Source organism: Pundamilia nyererei, unplaced genomic scaffold, assembly GCF_000239375.1.
Source record: "Pundamilia nyererei isolate P.nyererei 1_Seehausen unplaced genomic scaffold, PunNye1.0 scaffold00297, whole genome shotgun sequence".
In the NCBI taxonomy this organism is placed as follows: domain Eukaryota; kingdom Metazoa; phylum Chordata; class Actinopteri; order Cichliformes; family Cichlidae; genus Pundamilia; species Pundamilia nyererei.
Window position 1 is genome coordinate 276,206 of NW_005187698.1, and position 24,610 is coordinate 300,815.

A 24,610-nucleotide genomic window follows, 5' to 3' on the forward strand; every position below is an offset into this window, starting at 1 on the left:
CTTTGACAGTATCACAGTATCAGCTTAAAGCACTTGTTGCAGGCTGTTGAGTTTGCATATAAAGCACCGAAATGTGCGCTGCTTTTCGGTCTGGTTACTACCGTTTATGTCAGAACCGGTACCCATCCCTAAACATGACACAGAAAAATATCATCCTGGGAAAATGTATGTGTCATCGCAGTGGATTATCTTTAAAATGTAAATGCAGGTTATCTGTTTTCCTCTTGATGAAAATATGTTATATCTCCCACACTGCATACATGAATCGTATCAGCACACTAAAAATATACTGCAAGACAAACTAAATATTTTTTGTGAATTTGTTTATTTAAAAAGATCCAGTATGTTTTCAGGATATGGATGTGTGACTAATCAGTGAAAAAAGATGGGCAGTGGGTCACTTTAATTATCAGTGATTAAAGGCCTGGAGGCTTGTAATCTGAGAGTGATCGCATTATTTTGCACTAACTCATATGCAAAGTCAAATTTGCTTTAACCAACAAAGCAATAGTAATAAGCACAACACTGATTATGGTGATATTGTCCCGAGTGTACTCCAAAGAAAACATGGAACTGTCTACTCTCTGCATTGATAGATAACATATAGAACTGTAGGATACCCATTTATGCCATCTGAGTGTTATTAAAGATTTTATATATACATCATAGGTAGTAAAATTGGATAATCTCTGCTAAGTTTCTCTTAGTATCTAATAAGCCAATCACAAGGCAGCAACTCAGTGCATTTAGGCATGTGGAATTAATCAAGATAGCCTTTTGAATTTCAAACTGATCATCAGAATGGAGAGGAAAGGTGATTTAAGTGACTTCGAATGTGGCATGATTGTTGGTGCAAGACTTGCTGATAGTCTGTCAAAAATATTTATCTAGTGCAATTTTCCCACAAAACCTTCTCTAGGGTTTACAGAAAATGGTCCAGACAAGAGAAAATATCCAGTGAGCAGCAATTGTTTGTGTGAAAATGTCTTGTTGATGGCAGATGTCAGAGGAGAATGACCAGAAACTAGTAATTAAAAAAAAACAACCCTAGTTAAAACCAATGTATACATAATAGCATCTCTGAACACACGTCAAATCTTGAAACAGACAGGCTACAGCAGCAGAAGACCACACTGCAGTTTGCACAGCCTGACCAAAATTGGAAAGTCAGACTGGTTTCTTGAACTTGATGATGAGTTCAGTGTACTCAAAAGGCCTCCACAGCCACCAGATCTCAATCCAGCAGCACAACTTTGGATACAGAAGAGTCACATCATAAATATATTATTATTAGTATTAATAATGATGGTAATAATAATAATAATAATAATAATAATAATAATAATAATAATAATAATAATAATAATAATAATAATGTGCCTCACCAGCTGAATTATACTGATACACTTTTCCAACTATAAGTTACACTAATTCACATAGTTTGGTACTGAAAAACTGAAACACCCATATCTCTCTTAAGTTATTACAGTGCAAGCTCAGTTTAACTACTAGGATCACCTTGCTTTAGTGATTCTGCAATTCGACTGCCATGGTAAACCAGCATTTCTTGGGAGGCCAGTGAGTGGACAGTCTTTGGATAGTCTTATTCAGGTCAGAATTTGGGAGGTACCCATCTTGCCTTGCAAAACTGAAAAGAGGTCATTCATCAAACTGTGCAGCTAGTTTTAAAAGCATGAGCCTACTCGAAAAGTGTACAACAAATGGAAATCTGTTGAGGACATCCTGCACTTACAGTCAGCTCCCTTAGTGTGTGGTGAGTTCATTGATCCACTTCTGCACCTGGAGATAATGTCTCTCCTGTTTGTCTCCTGCTTTGCATTTGCAGTTTAACATGCAGATGCTTTTCTACTGTCTCAAATCCTGGCTACATTTCTCCGAGTCTACACTACGTGTATAGTTGTAATTATGCATAAGGTGTGGGAGTGCAAGCATATTTTTTCATTTATTTATTTATTTATTTAAACTGAATAAATATGGATATTTTTCTATCCATTTTTTATATATCTAAATAAATATGGAATAAAATATGGAATAAAAAGTTTGAGAACATTTGAGTAAATGCCCCCCTGTGAAAGTTAGTTTCCTGTCCAGTTCATAAGATAGGACATTTAAGAAAGCTCGATCTTACAGAGACGTTATGAAAGTAAAGATGACTGGACTCCGTCTATGGAGAAGGAAGTAGCACGGCTACTTCCCATAATTCATTGCGTGAACCCGTTAACTGACGTGATCTTCGACGACTTCTTTACATATCTTTCATTTAAAGGCTCTGTGGTGGTACACACGTGGGAATCTTTATCTCGCCGCTACCGCTCTAAAGGTAAGGCTTTAGCACAGTTATTTTACAATGTAATGTCGTATAAACCCGGACGCAGTTGTCCAAACAAGTTACAGTTATCGTACTGGCCTGGGCTCGGCTATGAAAGGATATAGATTGTTAAACTGTTGGCTAACGGCAAGCTAGCTCGGTTAGCTTGACAGACTGTAGTCAGCTAGCAAAACAGTAAACCAAAGCAAATATTCAGGTAGGACAATTCAGTTGAAGTTTTCGTAATAACTTTTTTAAATAGCTGTGCAACATGCCCCCTGTTGCTTCGTTTGTTTAAATTAACTTGAATGAACTGATGTTAGACATTGTCTCGTTGACTTTAGCTAGCTGAAAAACTGAGGAGTGCTTTGTAATTAAACTACGTTTAGGGCGATGCACAGCGACATCAGTGTATGTTAGTAATGCAGCACCACTAAGACTTCCACATTTTGAAACATTGTTTGCGCGTTGTCTATCTGCATTTGGTATTTCTTCTGAAATGGTATTGTATTTTTGTAGAAATGTTAAACATTTTTAAAATATGGTCTCTTAACAGGTGGACCTGAAGCAGACATGTCGAGTGAGGACGTGGAGCGGCTTTTGATACAGTTTCAGGACGAGAATGGGGAGATTCTGGGTTCACCTTTCGATGTGCCTTTAGACATTACCCAAGACAAACTACAGCTCGTCTGCAATGCATTGCTTCAGAAGGTAATTATACAGCATAAGTATACAGTGTTTTGTGTAAATGTATAGCCCAGATTGAAATAATCAAATATGATGGTCATGATATCAATTTTGAATTGAATATCTAGTAAACATGCTTTTTCTTTTCTTTTCTTTTTTTCCTGCTGTCATCCACTCTAGGAGGAGCCAGTCCCGCTGGCATTCTTTGTGCAAGGGGAGATGGAGGTGGTGTCCAGCCTGGGGACATGCGTTAAGGCTCTTGGGGTTGAAACCGAACAAGTTCTGCCTGTGGTGTACCAGCCTCAAGCTCTGTTCAGGGTTCGGGCTGTGACACGCTGCACCAGCACACTGCAGGGACACACTGAGGCCGTCATCTCAGTCGCTTTCAGCCCCACTGGCAAGTGGGTACCTTTGACACAAAGTGAACAGATGTCAGCTTTTCTCTGCCAGTTTGTCATAATCTCTTGTACCTTTTGGGTTGGAGTTGTGTAACAGTATATGAAAATGGAATTATGTTGTAACATCACACCTCTAATTAGATTTAAACATTGATCCATTTGTCTGTTTTTATTTCAGATATCTGGCCAGTGGTTCAGGTGACACCACGGTGCGCTTCTGGGACTTGACAACTGAGACGCCCCACCACACATCCAGGGGTATAAAATAACATCTACAAGGCAGCATGATCTGATAATCATTGAACTTCAAGTGACGGATTGCTTTAATACACCATTGTTCATTTTAGGACACACACACTGGGTATTGAGCATCGCCTGGTCACCTGATGGAAAGAAGCTGGCTTCAGGATGCAAGAACAGTCAGGTGTGCTTCAAAAACAAACACACGTGATCCATAATTAGGTTTCAAAGATGCATTCATTAAACCTTTCTATTTTTCTCTTTCTCTAGATATGTCTGTGGGATCCAGTGACTGGTGCGCAGATAGGGAGGACTTTGACAGGACACACCAAATGGATCACTTGGCTCTGCTGGGAACCTCTTCATCTGTGAGCACTCGATCTATTTTTCACTTCCCTGAATTTCTCTGTTATTTGACTGCAGACCTCTCATTCAGACCCATTTTATATACGAAACTTTAAAAAATGTACAGTACTTTTACTCCTTTCTAAAAATCTAGAAGTTTTTTAGGGAAAAAAATAGTCTTTTGCGCTTCACATGGATCTGCATGCAGATAAATCCTGTGATTTGTGAACTACAGCTGGACTACAAATAAAAGCAAAACGACTTGAGCTACCAAAAATCTCTTCCCTTGCCTGATAATCTGTATAAATGTGTTTATAGAGATGGCAGTTAGTTGCATAGCAATTACAAAAACACTCCACTGAAATATTGCACTGTGAAATGAAACTGTAACACATGAATTCTGTTTCATAAGAAGCCAAACTTAATTTAAAAGCATTTTGTAATTTACAGTTATACAAACGATATTGTAGATCAGACTTGGACTCTTAAGTTATTCAGGAAGAGGCACATCCTTTGAGTCAGGCAGCCAATATATGTTCAGATATATCTAAACGACTTATTCAACAGCAGGATGGAGAGAGTGTCTGTTTTTTAGGCTGTTGGAAAAACAATACTGTGTTGGAAATGTGCTGTAATTGTCAGAGTAGTTTTGGCAAACAAATAAATCACAAGGTTTCAGAAATGCCTTAAAGTTACAGACACAAGAATTTAGTTTCCCTTAAATGTGAAGTCACTACATTGCAACTGTGCAGGTATTGATTATAATTTGATTATCATGTTGGACTAACTTAAACTTTGTGGTCTTATAGTTGTCTTTATTCTTATCCCTTTCAGTAATCCAGAGTGTCGGTACTTGGCCAGCAGCTCTAAGGACGGCTCAATACGTATCTGGGACACAGTGTTGGGACGATGTGAGAAGATCCTGACTGGGCACACTCAATCAGTGACATGCGTGAAATGGGGAGGAGATGGACTTCTGTACACTTCGTCCCAGGACAGGACTGTCAAAGTGTGGAGAGCAAAAGATGTAAGTCTGTGTGTGAAATATATGGTTTTAAAGGGTTATAAGAGTGATATGGTATGGGGTTTTTTTTTTCATTAATATGTTAAACAATATTGGTGTGTATTCTTGTGCATGAAACATGAGTAATCCAGTTCACTGTTTTTATTTAGTTATTGTTTTTCTTTTGTTTGTTTTTTGTTCCTTGTGCATAAAGAATGTAGGCTAATAATGCTAATATAGACAAATGTTATGGCATCAGAAAGGCATTTTCACCCAGAGAGCTGCTGCTGCCAGCTGTGTGGGGAAAATCCCAGCAGATCTGCAGTTTCTGAAATACTTATATCAGCTCATTTGGCGCCAACGACCACCTTCAAACTCACCTTTCTTCCCCTTTATGATGTTTGTTTTTAACTTCAGCAGGTCGTTCTGGCCATGACTTCACATCTAAATGCCTAAACCCATTGAGCTTCTGCTGTGAAGTTGATGAGATATTTGTGGTAACATGCAGTTGAGCATGTGTACCTAACAAAATGGCTGGTTATTATATTTCAAGTATATACATACTGTTAACATAAAAAAATTGTTGCTCTTAGAGAGCCCTTGTGCAGGTTAGTTGAAAGGTTTTATGATTAGACTTATTAACAGCATGTTCATGTGTGGCTGAGACACTAAAATCTTAATGGCCACAGAGAGGATGAGGATAAGAGCAAAGAGAAATCCCTGAAGTGTTTGGATGAAACGTGTGTTTAGTTTCATCTCTTTGATGCAGGGTGTCCAATGCAGGACTCTGCAGGGCCACGCCCACTGGGTCAACACCCTGGCTCTCAGCACTGACTATGTCCTGCGTACAGGAGCTTTTGAACCCGCAAATGCCACTGTCAACCCTCAGGATCTCACTGGATCATGTAAGACCCAAAACACTTGCATGTTCTTTAACATTCTGATTTTTAGTAACTGATCATTGCCATGTATGGTGAGTGTTTGTTTTTGTTTTGGGTTTTCTTTAGCATTTACTTTTTAATAGGTTTGACTCCAGAAAACAACGTGTCACATATGCACCACACGGTCTGACATTTTACCATTTAGACAGGTTTTTTTAGTAGCAAAAAATGTGTGATATTAGAGTGTTTTGGCAGCACAGATACAGCTAGCATGGCTGCTGTGTGTTCGGTCACCTTTCTGGTCTCACAAAGTTAAAGGGGGTTGTTTTCATATAACAAGTTTTTCTTCTTCTCTCCAGTGGAAGAGCTGAAGGAGAAAGCCTTAGAGAGATATAATAAAGTCAGGGTAGGTACCCTTTGTTGAGATTTGTAAAAAGTCACATGTCCTTCCTCCCTGTTTTAGCGCCCTGACCTTTATCTTCTGCTGCAGGGCTCAGCTCCAGAGCGCTTGGTTTCCGGCTCAGATGATTTCACTTTGTTCTTGTGGAATCCTGCACAAGACAAAAAGCCTTTGGCCAGGATGACGGGCCACAGCGCTCTGGTCAATGAAGTGCTCTTCTCCCCAGACACCAGGCTTCTTGCCTCTGCCTCCTTCGATAAGTCTGTTAAAATCTGGGACGGACGCACTGGAAAGTAAGAGAATCACCATCACAAGGAATAATAAATTAATTTGCAAGTAATACAACTTTTGTCCAGGCGATGGTGCTGTACAGCCAAAGATGTACATCTTAGAGATTATGACTACCTGCTTGTGTCCTTTTGCCCACAGGTACTTAATGTCCCTGCGTGGCCATGTGGCATCAGTGTATCAAATAGCATGGTCAGCAGACAGCAGGCTGCTGGTCAGCGGCAGCAGCGACAGCACGCTTAAAGTGTGGGATATTAAGAGTGGGAAGCTCAACATGGACCTGCCAGGTCATGCTGATGAGGTGGGGGAAGGAAATTTGATATAAATACTTCCTTCTAAATGCTGATTACTGTTCCTGAATTACCTTAAGTCTTATCCATGCAGGTTTACGCTGTGGACTGGAGTCCTGATGGGCAGAGAGTGGCCAGTGGCGGAAAAGACAAGTGTCTCAGAATGTGAGTATGATTCCAGTCAACCTGTCCATCCATCCATCTGTTTATCAGAGTTTCAGAATTTCCGCACACCTAAAACATCTACCTTGCGTTGTTTTTTTTCTTTCTTTCTTTAGATGGAGAAGATAACCACAGTTCTCTTCTATTTCTGGACTTTGACAAAGGATTGTCACATCATTTCCTTCCAAACAGCTGACAGCTGGAACAAGGGCAGCTAGACTTTATCTAATTACCCATTTGACTTCATAAGTATCTGTCACTAGTGGGAGTGTCAGAGAATGCAAATGCAGTCACAATACAAATGCCCATGTGGGAATATTAACAGTGCAAGAGCTTAAAAGCAATCAGATGAACCAGAATGTAAAATCATCTGCCTCTTAAATTTATTGCAAGTAGATTGTAATGTGTAGTATACCATCTCCTATTATCGTCTCATCTTGGTATACAATTCAATTTTAGATCAGGCGCTCTGACATGGCTTCAGAAACGTGCTCGGTTGCCATGCACATGTGGTTAAAAGCCAAACAAGGTTGTGCATCTATTGAAACCGATCCTGACACATGTTTATGGTTTCCTATTTTGGAGCAAGGAACTGCATATTTTCAGGACCATGTTTGCTACTTTGTCACCTTAGGCCTCACTAGATAAACTGAGTATCGGGTGGGGGCAGTGAAGCCTTCCTCTGTGATGTAAATGCAGATGGTGCTCGCCGTGCTCCTTCAGCCTTTAATCTCCTGTCAGCAAAGCTGCAATCTGCTGATTTTTCTGCCTCTGTGGTGAAGCCAAGTGTCACCAACTCTGTTTGAGTCACAGCCCGCACTGGAAATGCCAGGTTGACCATTTTTGTTACAGGAATGTAAGTATAAATCAGCATGTTTATATTAGTTTCCTGATCACACTCAAGAATCAGCTTAAAGTGTTCATCCACTTTAAGTGATCGTTTATTATAAAAGCACTGGTGGAAACCAGCATGTGAAATATATTCATTATTTACCTAAATGGGAAGTGTATTGAGCTCTGTTAGGTATGAACTCCACCGCCAATCATCAGATTTGTTTATAAAATCAAGATTTCCAGAAATATGTAATGGCAGTTCTTACTGTATAAATAAATATTTTTAACTAATCAGTGAAAGCAGTAGTTTTGTGCCTTCAACAGAACCTTGTGTCAGGTTTTAAAGCCACTTCAAACTGTCCTCTGGTGTAATTAGGCTGTTGGTTGTTTGCTGGAACTTGAACTTATTCAAACTACTGTGCAGTGACTCACTGTTTACATTATGACTGTTGATAAAAATATAAACAGTTGGATATTGTTGGGATTCAGCAGTGAAGGATGTTAACCTGGTTAACAAGCATTTTGCTGCTTGGATTCTTTCACCTGAACTTTAACACGTGCCAGCTCCACATCTGAAAACCATTTTTGTGTTGCACATTGAAGTATTGGACGACAATGATGACCGGACAGAAGCAGTGATTCTTTTTGGCATTTAAGAAATATGTTTATTCTCAAGTGAGGCCAAATTTAAGGAAGGTGTTTTTTGTTGGTCCTGAAATCTGTGAATAAATGTTTGAGGATGAGTTCAAAAGGAAACTAAAGCCAACTGAATCAGCAGCAGGTTTTCCAGAATTTTCTTGGCAATCACTGAGCAGAGGTTTATACTGAGCTGGTGGATAACATCCTGAAAGCTTATCAGCTAATGAGTGCCAGTTTACTGAAGGGGCACTTTTTACATTCTCCACTTTTTCCACCAAATCTCTGTGATCAGCACGGGGAAAGATTTCATCAAGATATAACAGTGATGGAAGCTGATATCAGGGAAATTTTTAATCCTGAGCATGATTGGTAACTGCTGTTGGTTCTTGCAAAGTGAGATTGATGTGCAGTACAAACGGAAAAGCAAGTGCCTCAAACATGTTTTAGCACTCTGACCTCATTATCTGCTGACCTCAAATCTGCTTAAACACGACTCTGGTATCATCTTGTGGTTTGTTTTCAAAACAAATGGATCAAAGCATCTTTAGTGGGAAATTGAAACCCAGATATTGTGCTATTTTGAACTGTCGAAACATAAATTGGACAAGCTTTCTGTAGTTATTTTAAATAAGTAGACGAAGATCTGGTCTGAAGTTCCCAGTAGCAAACGTTTCCTTTTTTTTTTTTTTTTTTTGGTAGACCAGAGTAATCTAACTCACTCACTCAGGCATAATAATCACAAGTTTATTAGTAATATCTGGTTATATGCATCATACATGAGCATTGATGGTTTTCAACAAAAACACCAAACCTTTAATGTGCCCAGCAGGGATCAACAGTGACTGCCAAATCTCAAATGCTGTTTCCCCTACGTATGAAAAGCAGTAAACCTTAAACACAAAGTCCAAACAGTTTTTTGTTTTTTTTTTAAAAAGTGCATTAATAAGTGAAAACGGTGGTAGAGCCCTAAACAAACAATATTTTGCTGCTCATGGTTTAAAGATTTTCTGCTATTGAGGACGTTATGCTAGAGATCCTGCTGAAGCAGTTTGGCAAAGAGGACAAAGGCTTCTGTGGTGCCACCAGGTCAATCAAATCTGAGCCTCCCCCATTGATTGAGCTTCTGACATGGTACTGTGGAAGTTTCAGGCGCTGTAGATGTGATATGGAGGGAAAAAAATATGTTTACTACATGTTGCAGATTAAAAATTATAAATTGTGCCAATATTTTGAAAACTTGTAGTACTGAAGTAAATTAGAGGAGCTAATTAGCAATTTTAGCAATCTTTAGCTTTTGAGATGCTTGACCTTCAGTTAAAGAATCTTAAAATTGCTTAATGTCCAATTAGTCCTTTTGATGAGTGAATCCATAAGCAGAACAGCTGAAGATTGAAGATTATTAAAGTAATATGGCTTATTTTCAGCTTGGCACAACCTTTCTTCCCCCCATGCTTCACGCCTGCATTTGCTTAAATGGTTCAGACTGAGGGTCAGAATAAAGCAATACGGATCAAATATTCCCAAATGAAGCCTTCATGTGCTGCTGTAGAGAATTCAAAGCTTTAAGAATCTTACCAGATTAGCAACCAAAAGCTCACCAAATCCCCGTGTAAAGACTGCGCTACATGCAGATTTGTTTCCTACATCACTAGATTAATCATCACTTCTGACAGGTTGAGACCCTGAAATGATCCGCTGGAGAGGCACAGGCTCCAGACCAGTTTGTGTAGCCTTGAGCAGCCTGCGAGCCACTGTCAGTGTGTTAGACTGATGCCACAGTAAAATACATGCAGCAATACTTTGTACACAGCAGCGGCTGTAAAATGTTCATCTCAGAGTTCATCATAGAGACACAGAAAAGATATCCTGTGAACGTTACAGTGCGATGATGCCACAAGCACAGCAGGGTAAGCAACGGCAACGCTATGATGTGTTGAAACACTGCACAGATGTGTTAAAGCATCGCCCCCTCTGTCGTTCTCTGCTCAGTATAGTAAGTACTCAGTGAGTCAAAAGACACATTAATGGTTTCGTTACAAAGTGTTCACTCTACATGTAAGGTAACAACAGTCATCAAAAGCTAAAACAGTGGTCATGTGTTTTCTTCCTTTTTGTTCCCCTTCTAAATTTGGACCTTTGAGTCAAAACGTTTCCATTTGTTATATCATGTTTGTGATGATGAGATTTACAAAACCGAGCTTACAAGTTAGGTCAGGTGCACCGAACACGTCCTCCCCTCGTCTCGCCCTTCAAAATCAAATCATCTCCGGTTAGTCTGACATTGAACTATTTAGTGCAACTAACGTCTCTGCTTTTCCTTTTCAGTCACTTTGTTTAGAGTCTTTTAATTTATTTAGAATGTGTAACAGTGTGGAGACTGGCCGAGACGACATGTCATCTGCTCGTGGCCATCAAATTGATCAAGAACGAGATTAGAGGTGTTCAGTTGTGCATAGCATGAGGCACTGGTCTGTGCTCCCCCCACCTCTCCCGTCTACTGGGTCTTCCACACATTGTTAAGCAGTTTGACCACCTCCTCATAGATGACGAAGACTATGGCCACATCCAAGCACACGCGGCCAAGCCTGGGAACTGTCCCTTTATAAAACCTGCAGGAGGACGACGACAAGGCGAGATGAGGTTAGATGTAAGATTTTAAAAAAAAAAAACAGAAAAAAAAAAACGAAGACAAGCTAGAAAAGGAGGATATCAGTTACTGACACTTGCGGTCCTTCTTGTTTCAAGATCTGGAAGGCACAGTCCATTGTGTTTTTGTAGCGGTGAGCCTCCAAACCCTACAAACCAGTAAAACAATGGTTTTCAAAAAGATAACCAGACGACAGCAAGAAAATCATTAGAACTTATGCTTCCCTACCTGCATCCTGGTCTTAACGACATCCAGAGGTGTATTTCCAAAAACGCTAGCCGCTCCCGCTGTTGCTCCAAACATGGCTGTGACGATTGGGTGCATTTCTTTCCTGGAATCATCCCCTTAGAGGTCAAATCCAAACATGCATTAATGTCCAACCCATGGGGAGGGAAGCCCATCAGTCAACTGTGACTGCTCTAACAGGCAGTACGCTTGCATGATATTGGAGCAAAGCACACTTTCTCACCTTTGTACCAATTGCGAAGTGCGTTCATGACATAAAATCGGATGGCCTGATTCGTTCCTTGTTTAAGCACGGTTGCCGTTAGGCCTTGATACGTCCCCCTCACACCTGAACGGGTTAAAACAGTTTGACTCATTGTGAAACACAAGCACACGTGCACATCTGTAGTTACAACCACTCGGCTGCTTTAGATTTCCTTCTCTTACCTTGCTCTCTGATAATTTCGCTGACTCCGTGAAAGAAGCCTCTGTAGCGAGGCCGGAGGGAGCACTGGTCGTGGATCAGCTTCACCTGCAAGATTTCATAAGACCAGTTTACTCACTGATGACACGACAGACCCGTGTAGTCACACACACGCTCCTCCAACGAACCTTGAGCGTCTCCATGGGGCAGACCACTATTATTGCCTCTGTTATTCCGGCGCCCAAACCACACAAGAGGCTCCGTGTGTTGTCTAGCCGCCCTGTCGCATCTCGCATTGGATTGCTGAGCATTTCAAACATGCCAAACCTGTAAGAAAGATTGGTTGATTGACCGGGTCACCACCAGAGCAATACTGGCAAAAGTTATCAAAACAAATAAAGCAGCTGGTTTGAAATGCAATTTATCTATTCAGTTCAATTCCATTTCATTTACACAGTGCCAAATCACAACAACAGCTGCCTCAAGGCACTTCATATTGTAAGGTAAAGACCCTACAGTTACAGAGAAAAGCCCAACTATCAGGTGATCCCTGTGAGCAACCACTTTGGTGACAGTGGGAAGGAAAAACTTTCTTTTAACAGGAATAAACATCCGGCAGAACCAGGATTAGAGAGAGGCAGTCATCTGCTGCTACTGGTTGGGGGTGAGAGGGGAGACAGGACAAAAACGTTATCTAGAGTGAGTGTAGACTGCTGCTTTTTCTTTATGGTCTCTTTTCATGTTTAAAAGCCCAGTTTGAAAAACATAGATGCTGGTTAACTAAGTACTAAGAAATGCTGTGTCACTGATTCAACATCAGTCAGCTGCTTCATCAGTTTCAAGTTTGCAACCCAGCTCATCTGTGATTCTGCAAAACAAAAGGATGCAAGAGGCCCAAGTGCTTCCCTATCACAGCCACGCTTCTTTTATTCCTTTTGAATTGTTTCGAGTGTGTGCGTGTGTGTGTGGGGGGGGGGGTTCTCACATAATCTTTATATTAAACTACTCTATATGATACATGCATCTTCACCTGACTGCAGACTTGGGTATTGAGCCATACAGCAGGGAGCTGAGACCTCTATACAACCCCCTGAGCCCATGGTCTTGCACAGTCAGCTTCACGCAGTCACCTGTAAGTACACAGCATGCCCACGAGTGAGTAGACCAGCACAAGACCAACTTCACATGTATGTCCCAGTGACCTACCAATCCCTCTGTATCGCGGCGGGTTTACTCTTGCATCTAGCTGCAGCTGGGTCTTGACATACTCTGTAGGGAAGGTGATACAGATCTCGATTCCTCCTGCGATGCCACCTGAATGAGGAGACAAGGGGAGAGGGAGAATCGCTCACTGTGCACAACTCTTCTTGAATGTTCTTAGGGCAGCAAAGGGGGGAAAGAGACCTTGCCAGCATTTTCTACTTCCGCATGAAAGAAAAAAACAAAAAGATGAGATGGCTCTGCAGCACAATCCCTTCAGCATCCCTTACATCATTTTTAGATTACCTCAGAGGTGCATTAAAGACTAACACTAACGTGCAGCTACATCATGCAGTAGCATCACTGCAGCTTTGACCCAGTTCTGCATGGTCAGCCGTAATGGGCGACAGATTGAGATTAGTCTGCGCTGGTTGTGTGTGGCAAGCACTAAGCGGCTATGAGAGCAGGGGTGGGGATCTGCCGGCTGAATAGGTCGTAAAATCAACCTGCGAGGATGGCCTTTCCGGGATGTGTTATTTTCCTCCCTCCGATCGCGGCAGCCGCAAGGCTCCTCCTCGCCGCGTACGACCGCTGGTGTGCCGGCACAGCGCCCAGGCCCGCCGCCGGACGCTGGGATGGAGGCTGCCGATCCGGAGCCGAGCTCTGGCATCCTCTCCTCACACCGCAGCTCTCGCAAGGCCCCTCACACACCGAAAATGGCTTAAGCAGCGAGGACATTTTTCTTTCTCGATTTTACGACGGTCCCACTCAAACAATATCAGACAACAACAACAGCAGCAGCATGGGAAAGGCGTAGCAATGTGGCGGCAGGCAGAGCATCAATATTCAAACAGCGGTCAGGTGATTGGACACACCATCGGCTGATCCGCCGCGCTGCCTAATGTCATTATTTGGTCACGTGATCTACAGGGGGCGGAGGCTTTTGGCGACCAATCAGGTGAAGGATGCTGTTTGCCTGATGTGCGGAGATAAATTTATATCATCCGACTATAAGCCTTTACTGAATAAATTATTGAATATAATATAAGAATCTGAAAGAGGGGTGAATTAACATTACTGTACAGATAAATACAGATATGGTGCTTGATGTTTCAAGTAACCAAATTAAAATACCCCAGCATTTAGATAAATGTTACATTAGCCCACATCCTTTTTTATGTACGAGCTCTATACGTAATAATAATGAGGTGAGGTGTCGTGGCACAGATAATGATAATAACAGAAAAAAATGAAACGAATATGACTGAAAGCCCACAATACACTTGACTTCATGTGCAGTTAGGCGTGAGCTGTGTAAGCAAGAGTTTGGTATGTTGCTGTTGCCTCCTGTTCCCTTAAATAGAGCTCTCCCACACACACATATGCATGCATGCACACACGTGCACACTCTGCTTCCCTCATCACCCTTCCCTGAGAAACTAGGTCAGTGTTTCCATGCACACCCCCCACTGCCACTCACACCACCCCAGAGAAAAACAGGCAAGAGACAGAGAGAGCGAGTGAGAGACAGCTAGTGGGCGGGAAATCCACATAAAAATGGCCAGTTATTACTCTTTTGGTTTGATTATTTGCAAAAAAGATGCTTTTTATGCTTCACTCATTTATTTGTTTTTTTGTTTGTCCTTTGCTGGTCGACAAATCCCCGTGAAAGTGTTATTCAAACGGGTAAATTATGGCAGAAAAACACAGATCAGGAGGAAGATGAAGGTAGGAAGACAGCATTTCCTCCAGTGCTTCTTCCTCCTCTCCAGCAGCTTCATTAAAGCTGCAGATTCTTACCTGCAAGATAAAATGTTTAAAAGCATTATTGTGAGTGAGTGTGTGTGTGTATCTTTATTGTGTGTGCAGTCAGGTTGACATTGCTGTTTCGTCTTACGTGGATCTCCTTGAGGGAGCTTTGAGTTAAACTCATGTCTAGCAGCCTCGCAACAGTTCGGATTTCCAAGAATGCGCAGATGCTCAGCTCCACCAGACGCTCACACACTTTAACCAGCTCCAACAGCTCCTCATCCAAAGATTCACCAAAGTTGTTTGCACCGAAGTCCAGGTTTAGATGCTGCAGGATAATGATTTTGATTCAGTAACTAGGTTCATGTTAAGCCAGTTCTCCATCAGGCAACTGCTGTTCTTTAATTCAACGCTTAGTTCTTTAAACATAGTGTGTTACTAAAGACTGTCTCAGCCAATCTCTTGTAAAGTTTGTGGGACGAGGCCACATGCCCTTCAGTTCCCTCTTCTTGAAGCATCATTTACACAGTACTCATGTGTTGTATCACATTAAATGATTTCGCAAAGAGAGGCACCAGCCAGCCAGTGGATTTGAACCTTCTTGGGGATTGTTTAAAAATCTAGTAACAATCCCATCAATAATCCACAATAAATGCCATAAACAATGACCAATAGGCAATGTTATTCCTGGTTGCAGATGTAATGACATTGCTTGTGACTAACCAAGCTTGTGGACATAAATTGAGAGAACGTCTGTTAATTTCAACTTCAGAGCCTCTGCAGATCAAATTCAAATGAGCTGATGTAATATATATAGCATACAGTAATGTGCTGATTGTAATGAGCAGGCATTCATTTTAACATATCATATCTACACTCTGAACTCTGTAATGCTGCCTGCTCAGCACCCTGACCTGAAGGGTGTGTCTGTACTGAGGCAGTATGTCGCTGAGGAGAGGCTTGGGACTCCAGTCTTCGTTGGGCGAGTAGAAAGCAGACATGCAGTATTCACTCAGGGGAATCTCGGGCAGCAGCATCCTGGCGAGGCGATCATTGTTAACAACTTGGTTCACTGAAATCTTGACTTTGAGGTCTGGGCAGCTTGATGCCAAAGTTGCCCATGAGCTGCCACAAATCAGCTTGACAGACAAAAAGAAGCGGAGATGGAAATTAGACCTGTGGGGGTATTTTAAACCCTGTCTTCCTACCCAGGATCTATACATCTGCCATTACATTGTGTCCAACCACAGAAGCAGTGAATCCAGTTTTTGTTGGGGATCACAGCTACATCATTCCCACATCCCCACACAATAATAAAATAAGGCCGCTTGAAAGGTTCGTTTCATGCTTACCTGTTGATGTGGTTCTTTAAGACAGCAGTGCAGTAAAAATGTTTGCAGGGTATTGCCATCTCTGCTGGACTTTCGCCTCCCTCCTCCGTGTCTTTGCTGGAGTGCCATTAGAAGCTCATCTGACAAACAGGAGTAACTCAGCCTCAGATCGGTGAGACACTGCAACTGGCTCAGGTTGTCGGGCACGCTGGAGTTGAGGTAGACGTTCACCGAACCAGAAAAGAATGCTTCCAAATCCAAAGAGGAAATATAGCACCGGGGGTAGAAGCGCGTCTCATAATGTAACAAGGCAGAAAGCAGCTCCAAACCCTTGAAGTTAAAGGTTCAGAAACCATATAAAGATTAAGAAGACCACAATCAGTATGATAATCAATCTAGCCTAGAAAGCAAACATTGCCCAGTGAGAGGTCTTAGACTTTAAACTATCAGAAATCCATTTATGAAGTAATAAGGAGTGTTACAGCTCCACTGGGCTTGATATTTAGGAGTTTGTGATTGATGTGAACCCAAAAGTCAACATTTCTAGCTTGTGGTTGTCTGGCAGGAGAGGCTTTAAACACAAACTTACTGCAGCTTCATATGGAGACCTGCAAACTGGTAACTAAAATTGTGGCATTTATTATAAAACATTAAGGGAAGAATCAAGCATCACAAAGAAGATATTTGATTTAAATTAGAATATTAAACTACTTAGCTTCAATTCAGTTCAGTAATGTAGTCTTATGTCGCTGAATTTGAACATCTTTTAGTAACTTTTCACCAAAATGTAAGTTACTATTCAATATGAAGACTGATTAATTGACACACACAATACTTCGGCTCCAGTTCTCAGCTGATGAGATCTGTTCTGTGTTTTAAATAACTCTAGCACTGTAGTGAAGAGCTGGAAGTTGGGTGGTGACATATAGCTGCTGAAACATTATCTTAGGATGTGTGCTGTAGTCACCTGATGGATGCAGTTTCGCATCCCGCTCAGACAAATGGAGTTGAGTTTTGAGCTGCCTCTCTGGAGGAATGAAATCAGGCAGCCCACCACTGAGGCTCTGAGGCTTGAAGTCCAAGCGCTTCTGTCCAACTCCAGGTTCATGACGGCTAGCGAGCGCAGTGGGGCCCTCACCCTGTGGAGGTCGCAATGATAATAAGGTTGCAGTGTGAGTTTTTACTTATATTGCACAGGGTAACAGAGTGGGGCCCTAATTTGTGTAAAACCACGAGTTGGTTCAGACAGGCCTCTTTTACCTGATGAGCTCAGAAAACAGTTGAGTGATCGCTCCCTTCAGTCTCAGGGCTGCCTGGGTTTTCCTTGGAGGACACACAGTCACCTCCAACCTCTCCAAGTAGGCGCCCAGGTGGCTCACATAGGCAATGGTAGAGGAGTAATCTGGCTTCCTGAATTTGGAAATCCGACCACTGAAGTGAAAACGGCGGTGGCGCCAGAGAGAAGGTGAGCGCATGACGTTGTGCCACTGACGACAAACAAGAGCTGCTGTTTTGCGATCCCGGTCTGGCAGAAAACTGAATACACGCTCCAAGCACAGACGAGGAAGTGACAGCCACGTGATTTTCCTGTCTAAGATGCAGTCACAGCTGTCATCACTGAAATATTCTCCTGTCTCTGGATCACTGTATTCCTGATCAATGCCATAATTCTCTTCTTCCCCAATGCTCTCCTCTAGGTTTTCCATGTTTTAATATTTGGATCACAAGGTTTCTGCAGCTTGTACTCTCACAGTGGACTTCAGTGAAAGTAGATGTGTGGGACACAGGCTAATCCCACTGTAGTTTAAAGAAAACATTGAAAAATGTTACATCAATATGTAAGGAATGACAGGGAGACTACCTACAGCCACAAGGAGTCCAACAGCCAATGAGATTCTAGAGGAATTTGGCACAGAATATTGTGACATCACAAGGAACCAGCTCAGTTTTCTGTTCAAGACATTCCATTCACTCCCTTTAAAACAGGCTGCTTTTATGAAGGGTTTATAAATTGTAACTAATCACGTTATAATGAATAGTAATTGACTCATTTTCATTTTAACATTAGTATATGGCCTCTTTTCACTCCCCACATGTATATACCACTGCAGCATGCCATTAAACTTTATATCCTCTCTTTCTAAGTCTGTGTTTTCTCTCCTCACCCACCAACCAGTCAGATGGCTGCCCCTCCTTGAGTCTGTTTGAGTCTGTTTGCTTGGGTTTTCTTCGGGTACTCCCTTATCTGCCTGAATTTCACACCAGACCATGTCACAGGCTGACTGACACAGAGAGCTTCTCTTTAATGTCTTGGTTTGTAAAGTAAACTAAGATAAAATTGCATAAAAGATGGACTTTGCACCAAAAAACAAGCCAATAGGTCACACTGTGACAGCAGTTCACAAAGACAAGGGAGTAAAGCTAAGATGGAAGTTGAAGAGCTGAGCCAGTGCAGTTTTTTCTTATGATTTAACATTTACATGACAGCAGATAAACTGAATGTGGAAAAACGGAAACTATGTTATTTTTTCACAATAGGGGGGATTTTGAGCTGTTTTTGAAACTTTTTTATGGGTTGTTATTGATCAGTTTTACTTTTTAGCCTCCCTTGACATCAGATTGGACTGCATGAGGTCAAAAACCTCAAATGAGTGTGATAAATCAAAGAAAAAAAGGAATTAGGGGAAATAAACAAAAGGGGATTTGTAGTAAAGATGAAATTTAAAAAATAGAGAAGTGGAAAGACAGAACATACTGAGATATACCCTACTTATAAACACTTATTAACTCATTAAGTCACGTATAAACCTGTCCAGTGCTAATGGTGAATTTATTGTCAGTGTATCCAACAGACAAGACATGTATATGATAATGCCCCTGATGAATATCCAATATGAATGTCCTGCCTAAAGATCTTAAGTTAAAAAAAATTTCTTAAAATAAAATAAGAATGTGAGTGCATATTTGCGCCATTTAGTCCATTTCTAACATTATTTATTGAAAAAATACAATTAAAAGATCTAAAAAATCTTAATTGACCCTGTGCACGAGAAAAAGCTAACTTCCTGGTTTGAGACCGGACGTGGGGTTGTACATTTCCGGTAACTTTACTTTGCGGTCAATCGCTACTGCGAAGATATACTCCAAAATCATGTCCAAAACTCGAAAACGGAAAGATCGCGTTAAGTTACAAAGAGCAGAAGGTGGGAACACTCACCACTGTTGTGTCATAAAAAATCTAATGATCAATTTTGACGTTTAAAGAGTTTAGATCAATCAGTTGTTTACATCGCTCAACACAAGCAGAACCACATTACTGCAGCAGAAGACACATGGTCCACATTCAGAAGCACATCTTTGTATAGTGACTGGTCTTATGATTTAAACAGGCAAATGTTCAGCATTGAAACTACAGGTGAAGAATAGTCAAACCAGATCTTTCCCATTATGTCGATATCAGCTAGTCAAGTACACACCTACACAGCATGTTAACAAACCTTGAAAAAAGCCACACAAAAAATGAATGGTAAGAGTTTCTATACATTAGTATTTACGAAGGGTATGCTGTGACTTACCTTCAAAATTACAGTGGTCCCTCGCTAATAACGTGGTTCACCTTTCACCTCGCTGTTTCACAGATTTTTTTTAGTGCAAGTTTGCACGTTTTTTTACGTCACATTGTGTCCTGCCACTGCAGACAATCTCCTCCGTGACGATTGCTAGCAGTGTGACTCTGAAGTGCAGTACTGTATGTCCACGATGTCCACCAAACGTTTTGCACCATCAAAAAATACAATTGGCTACTTGATTTCACCTATCGCTGGTTATTTTTACAACATAACACCCGCGATAAACGAGGGACAGCTGAGAAATATAACATTTGAATCCCTTTTCTCTTTTGTTCTGAGGCACAGGGAAAAAATATCGACAAGTCGATGAACATCATTTACAGATATATTGGGTAAATGCCCAAGACATCTATAGAAATGTAAATCGCCGCTTGATTCATTCATTTGCTTAACTTGTTTTGGACCGTAAACAGGGCGTGAATAGGACACCGGAAACAAAGCTCCCCACAGGAGTTTCCGCACCGGAAGTAGCATATGCTAACGTGCACATGGTCATTTTTAACATAGGGATGTAGACCAGGAAAAGGAAGAGGATGACTTCACCTTGCTCAGTTAAAGTCACAGAAGTTCAACATTGAGTAAAAATAATAATATAATAATAAGTGAGGAATAGTGATGACAAAGCTTAAGTGTAATAAATAGATAGATATTTAATAGCACAAGCAGATACTGCACAACACTAACACGCTAAAGGCTTCCTGAGAATATTCTAATTTAGACAGCAGACACTATTTTTAATAACAAAAAAGAAACGTTTTCTTCATCTATTTGTTTGACTTCCTCAGATCTTCAAACAGCAGACACTTTGCCTGTGCAGACAGAAAGAAAGCAGAGTGACATAAACTGCGGTATCTTTAGTGATGATCTATTTATGTCTACGTGGGCTTAGCTTAGCCAAACCTCATGCCAGCGTAGTGTGTCAGGGGGCAAGTCCAGATGGCAGTGTGGACAGGTGTGTGTCTGATAGTGCACTTCCTGATTTCTCTGTCCCCTGCAGGGCCCCTCGCTTCCCCACAGTGGGTGACACGGCGAGTGGGACGACCAAGCTACACCAAAGTGTGGCCGAGGGTCTGTTTGGTAGCTCACTTTTTGACCACTAGAGGGCAGCGGTGACGAATCAGAGTCGTCCTGCTGTTCAAGAAAAGCAGAGGTCTGTATTACAGTAGAGAAAAGAGCTGTGCACAGTGACTTCAGGCTTAAATTTAATTCGAGTCTTTAAAAATTACACAAAAAAATGCACAGCAATAACAAATCCTCTATTATTTTATATGTGTGTGTTACATTAGAGAAAACTAAATGAATGGGGAATGCATGAAGCATTTTCTCAACACTCCCTCTAATGGAAAATATATTTTGTCATGAATTTAAAAACCTGTTTTGTAGTTTCAGGGCGATACTCCGAGTCAAGAGACCTCAAGCAGTACCAGCAGGGTTCAGGTGGGTGATCTATAAAAACACAAATGGCAAAGAAAAGCACTTAAGCAGCATTGGCTCTAACCCATTTACATTTAAATAGTCTCACACAAGCAAGTGCTTTCAATAAATGCACCCTGCTGGCCCCATGCATCTGTCAGCTGTGAGTGTGACCTACTCTGTGTGTTAGAGGGATGAGATAACACAGAAATGGGGGACAACTCTTCTTCTGTCTGCAGGGAGGACGATGGGAGGCACCCAGTATCGTCCTGGGTGTCTGTGGCTACCAGGGTGCTGTCTGGTAACACTTCTGCACCGCTGCACTGATCGTCTGCACCCTTTATCAAGCACACAAACAAAATGACTCGCTAAATGCTCATTTACTGTTTCATATGAGTTGCACTGACTGTGATCGATAGAGGTTTTGTTTATATTATATTTCATTTATGTGGTTTTGTCTCATCTGACCTGGCTTGGCTCTCCATCTCCATCATAGTGTCCTCCGTCAGTCTGGTCTTCCTCATCTGGTTCCTGGAGGCTTTGTGACTCATCGCTGTCCTTGCCACAACTCTGAGTCACTGTTTCGGCCTGAGTAAAAGTTATCCCACTGAAGTTTGAAAGAGAGACAGAAGAATTAAAAAACATGCCCTCCTAACCGCCTGACTACAAGGTTATCAGCCAATCAGTCACCAGCTGCCTTACAAGGGATCAGCCTCTATTGTTACAGTCAGGGCGACCTGATTAGTCGTAAACATTCATTCTCCCCTCGCCTTACCTTTCGATGCTCTGGCCCTTTTCCTCATTCTCTCCCTCCATCCCACCTCACGTGTGACCCTCCCAGGGTGACTGCTGGGTTTTTCTTCTTAATCCCACTTGGTCTATTTTATTTATTTATTTGTTTTAGCTTTTCCCTCTCTTCCACCGCTCTGTCTGCCTGCTCTCTCACTGCTCTCATCCCTCCCTCACTGTGTGTGAAACGGAAACTCCAGGCTTTCAATATTTGATGTGTCTGAATAGCTCACAAGCAGGTTTCTGTAAAGCATGATCAGGTGATTCTCTGAGTGTTGGAGTCGGCTTTGCCCCAACATCATCATCATATTGTAATTCCACTATTCCCCACGAGTAAACAACACAAAATAAGTTTATTTTCAAACATAAGGTCACTATCAATGAATAAATTAGCTGCTATTTGATCTTTGTCCGTCTGTATGATTTCTGCTTTGATAAATTATTCACTATGCTTCTCAGATTTGACAGTTGACGGCTGATGAAATATCAGGTTAAATATTCACATATTCAGGTTTCAGATTGGCGTGTGGCTAATTAGACTGAGACCTGGTGAACGTGTAGAAAGATGGTGCAGGTGAGTGGGAAACATCATTGGGAGATGAACAGGTCATTCCCTACCTTACTTTCTACTGAGCAAGGTACTTGTAATCCACTTGGGTTCCTTCCATATGATAGCCTGTTATACAGTACTGTGCAAAAGTCTCAAGCAACTGCTCATTTTTTATATATTTTATTTCCAAGGAGCCAGACTTTTTAAAGTGGTCTCGACCAATAGTTCTCCAGGCTTTCTGAAAGTATTTCAGAGCTTTCCCTTGGACATTGCCTGTCTCTGAACACTGACCTATGAATCATTCAAGCATAAAAATGGAATTTAACTCAAGGGACGAACCAGACAATTTAGCATATAACCAATTTTAAATAATATCTATAGGCACTTTGTCACTGGAAGCCTGTTGCAAAAATATAGACATTTGTTTGAATCTATGAAAAATGTCAAAGATATGTTTGACAGACATAAAATAGTATATCTGCACCCACAAGGTGAGAGAAGAGCTATTAGCTGAAAACATGACACATCTCAGGATGGAGTGCAGTGTATCCTAAACAATTTTGAGGAAACTGGACAAAGTCCCCATCCATCTATTCTCTTCTGCTTATCTTTGTCACTGTCGGAGGGCGGCTGGAGCCTATCCCAGTTGTCTTAGGGCGGGAGGCGGGGTACACTCTAGACAGGTCGCCAGTCTGTGGCAGGGCTAATCAAAATAGGTGGTCAGCCTAATATACTGTCTACAGATGAACAGTATCTGGAAGACATGTGCTTAAGAAATGCTAAAAAATTCAGATCCTCTGTGAGACATACCTGACAGAGGATCTGAGAGATGCATCTGACCCTTCAGTTGATCCATCTACTGTTCAATGAAGCTTTATCAGAAATGGCCTCCGTGGAAGGATGGCTTTCAAGAAGACATTATTAAGGAATAAAACCAAATTCCACAAGAATTGGATCAAAAATCTGTGGTAACAGGACTTATTGAGTGATGAATCCAAAGGCGGAATTTTTGGTTCCGTCAGATGCGGATCCACCATGAAACACCATTCATTTTTCAGTGATCCCAAACACACTGCCAATGCAGTAAAAGCATACAGCCGAACTCAAGGATTGGCCTCCCCAGAGCCAAGACCTCATCATTATTTAAGCAGTGTGGGATCATCTTAATAGAGAAAAGACAAGCAACATCCAAAGAAGATCTGTGAATATCCTCAAGAAGCCTTGGAGTACTATTCCTTAAATTAAAAGAGAGTTCAGGTTGCGTTGAAGAATAAAGGTGGTCATGCCAAATACTGGCGTTAAAGCTCATTAGAATTGTACAAACGGTGGTTTCTACAAACTGTCGTACCTATTTCCTATTTTCCTAGCAAAATATAAAGAAAACTGAAGTGTGGCTCAAGAATTTTGCACAGTACTGTACTTCTATAATATCACATTTCAGACAGAAACATTTTCCCATGCCATTTGAAAGCAGCCACTCTGGTCATTCATGAGTAATTAAGAAGGATTCATTCTGGTATTAGAGTATTTTCACACAGCAGCACCATGACTGCATTGTAAAGCACTCAGTCCACCAGCAGATGGAGGAAGAGAATTTCATCTGTGGTTCATAAACCACAGGTAGACCAAAACCACATTATACTAAATCTTGGAATTTCTCCTACACATGTTTGCCTTCAATTTTATCCATTTTTATCCATATTTAATTTTGTGTCCCCCGGTCCTGGAGTATCTCTTGCATGAGCCTCTGTCTTTTTAGCTTTCAGATTCTGTGGGCTGGCGTCTTCATTTGACATGAATTCTCCTTTTAGAAATTCAAAGTAATCCGGTAAGGTATGAAAAGCAGCACACATGGGTGAAAGCCATTTTCAACCACCCTTATTAACTACACTATGTGACTCGGGTTTTAATTTCAGGCCTTTTTGTAAAGCTGTGGAATGTGTGTGTGTGTGTGTGTGTGTGTGTGTGTGTGTGTGTGTGTGTGTGTCTGTCCGTGTGCCTGTATGCATACTTGTATCTCTCAATTTTGCTTCTTGTATGCCAGCACTCTCACTTATGTGTGTGTGTCTGTGCGCGTCTTCCTGTAAATGCACGGCAGGTAGTGTGAGTGTATTTCCTGTGTGTGTGTGTGTGTGTGTGTGTGTGTGTGTGTGTGTG

General features: G+C 41.4%; 4 protein-coding genes across 5 annotated transcripts; 1 reads left to right on the forward strand and 3 right to left on the reverse strand.

The window, feature by feature from the left end:
• Window positions 1-2,270: 2,270 nt before the first annotated feature.
• Window positions 2,271-8,153, forward strand: nle1 (notchless homolog 1 (Drosophila)). The gene is made up of 13 exons (XM_005751028.1): window positions 2,271-2,341; window positions 2,886-3,040; window positions 3,197-3,417; window positions 3,593-3,672; window positions 3,762-3,838; window positions 3,925-4,022; window positions 4,834-5,026; window positions 5,772-5,907; window positions 6,243-6,289; window positions 6,374-6,576; window positions 6,713-6,872; window positions 6,956-7,026; window positions 7,140-8,153. The coding sequence occupies exons 2-13, from the start codon at window positions 2,903-2,905 to the stop codon at window positions 7,150-7,152; spliced, it is 1,437 nt and encodes a 478-aa protein (XP_005751085.1). The 5' UTR covers window positions 2,271-2,341; window positions 2,886-2,902; the 3' UTR covers window positions 7,153-8,153.
• A 1,073-nt stretch (window positions 8,154-9,226) lies between these two features.
• Window positions 9,227-13,904, reverse strand: slc25a1a (solute carrier family 25 member 1a). The gene is made up of 9 exons (XM_005751029.1): window positions 13,499-13,904; window positions 12,999-13,106; window positions 12,823-12,922; window positions 11,981-12,119; window positions 11,816-11,900; window positions 11,613-11,717; window positions 11,372-11,487; window positions 11,218-11,291; window positions 9,227-11,105 (listed from the first exon to the last, which is right to left on the reverse strand). The coding sequence occupies exons 1-9, from the start codon at window positions 13,728-13,730 to the stop codon at window positions 10,991-10,993; spliced, it is 1,074 nt and encodes a 357-aa protein (XP_005751086.1). The 5' UTR covers window positions 13,731-13,904; the 3' UTR covers window positions 9,227-10,990.
• Window positions 13,905-14,606: 702 nt separating this feature from the next.
• Window positions 14,607-17,940, reverse strand: LOC102202375 (F-box only protein 39). 2 transcript variants are annotated; one of them, XM_005751030.1, is made up of 6 exons: window positions 17,333-17,940; window positions 17,040-17,211; window positions 16,094-16,402; window positions 15,656-15,880; window positions 14,890-15,069; window positions 14,607-14,792 (listed from the first exon to the last, which is right to left on the reverse strand). In XM_005751030.1, the coding sequence occupies exons 1-6, from the start codon at window positions 17,776-17,778 to the stop codon at window positions 14,667-14,669; spliced, it is 1,458 nt and encodes a 485-aa protein (XP_005751087.1). In that variant the 5' UTR covers window positions 17,779-17,940; the 3' UTR covers window positions 14,607-14,666. The 2 variants fall into 2 exon arrangements, with proteins under 2 accessions (XP_005751087.1, XP_005751088.1); XM_005751031.1 differs by lacking the exon at window positions 15,656-15,880.
• A 2,525-nt stretch (window positions 17,941-20,465) lies between these two features.
• LOC102207848 (uncharacterized) lies at window positions 20,466-21,930 on the reverse strand. The gene is made up of 6 exons (XM_005751048.1): window positions 21,890-21,930; window positions 21,583-21,721; window positions 21,293-21,452; window positions 21,074-21,147; window positions 20,602-20,832; window positions 20,466-20,510 (listed from the first exon to the last, which is right to left on the reverse strand). The coding sequence occupies exons 1-6, from the start codon at window positions 21,928-21,930 to the stop codon at window positions 20,466-20,468; spliced, it is 690 nt and encodes a 229-aa protein (XP_005751105.1).
• Window positions 21,931-24,610: the final 2,680 nt, after the last annotated feature.

Coding starts and splice junctions, on each gene's coding strand:
- nle1 (XM_005751028.1), top strand. CDS start 2,903: ATGTCGAGTGAGGACGTGGAGCGGCTTTTGATACAGTTTCAGGACGAG. Junction 3,673..3,761: donor GCCCCACCACACATCCAGGG/GTATAAAATAAC, acceptor TGTTCATTTTAG/GACACACACACTGGGTATTG. Junction 6,873..6,955: donor TGCCAGGTCATGCTGATGAG/GTGGGGGAAGGA, acceptor TTATCCATGCAG/GTTTACGCTGTGGACTGGAG.
- slc25a1a (XM_005751029.1), bottom strand. CDS start 13,730: ATGTCCTCGCTGCTTAAGCCATTTTCGGTGTGTGAGGGGCCTTGCGAG. Junction 11,718..11,815: donor CGAAATTATCAGAGAGCAAG/GTAAGAGAAGGA, acceptor TAACCCGTTCAG/GTGTGAGGGGGACGTATCAA. Junction 11,106..11,217: donor AAACAAGAAGGACCGCAAGT/GTCAGTAACTGA, acceptor GTCCTCCTGCAG/GTTTTATAAAGGGACAGTTC.
- LOC102202375 (XM_005751030.1), bottom strand. CDS start 17,778: ATGGAAAACCTAGAGGAGAGCATTGGGGAAGAAGAGAATTATGGCATT. Junction 16,403..17,039: donor TGCGAAACTGCATCCATCAG/GTGACTACAGCA, acceptor TTTAACTTCAAG/GGTTTGGAGCTGCTTTCTGC. Junction 15,881..16,093: donor TTAAAGAACCACATCAACAG/GTAAGCATGAAA, acceptor TTGTCTGTCAAG/CTGATTTGTGGCAGCTCATG.
- LOC102207848 (XM_005751048.1), bottom strand. CDS start 21,930: ATGGAGGGAGAGAATGAGGAAAAGGGCCAGAGCATCGAAAG. Junction 21,453..21,582: donor GAGATGGAGAGCCAAGCCAG/GTCAGATGAGAC, acceptor TGCTTGATAAAG/GGTGCAGACGATCAGTGCAG. Junction 20,833..21,073: donor GCCCTGAAACTACAAAACAG/GTTTTTAAATTC, acceptor TTTCTTGAACAG/CAGGACGACTCTGATTCGTC.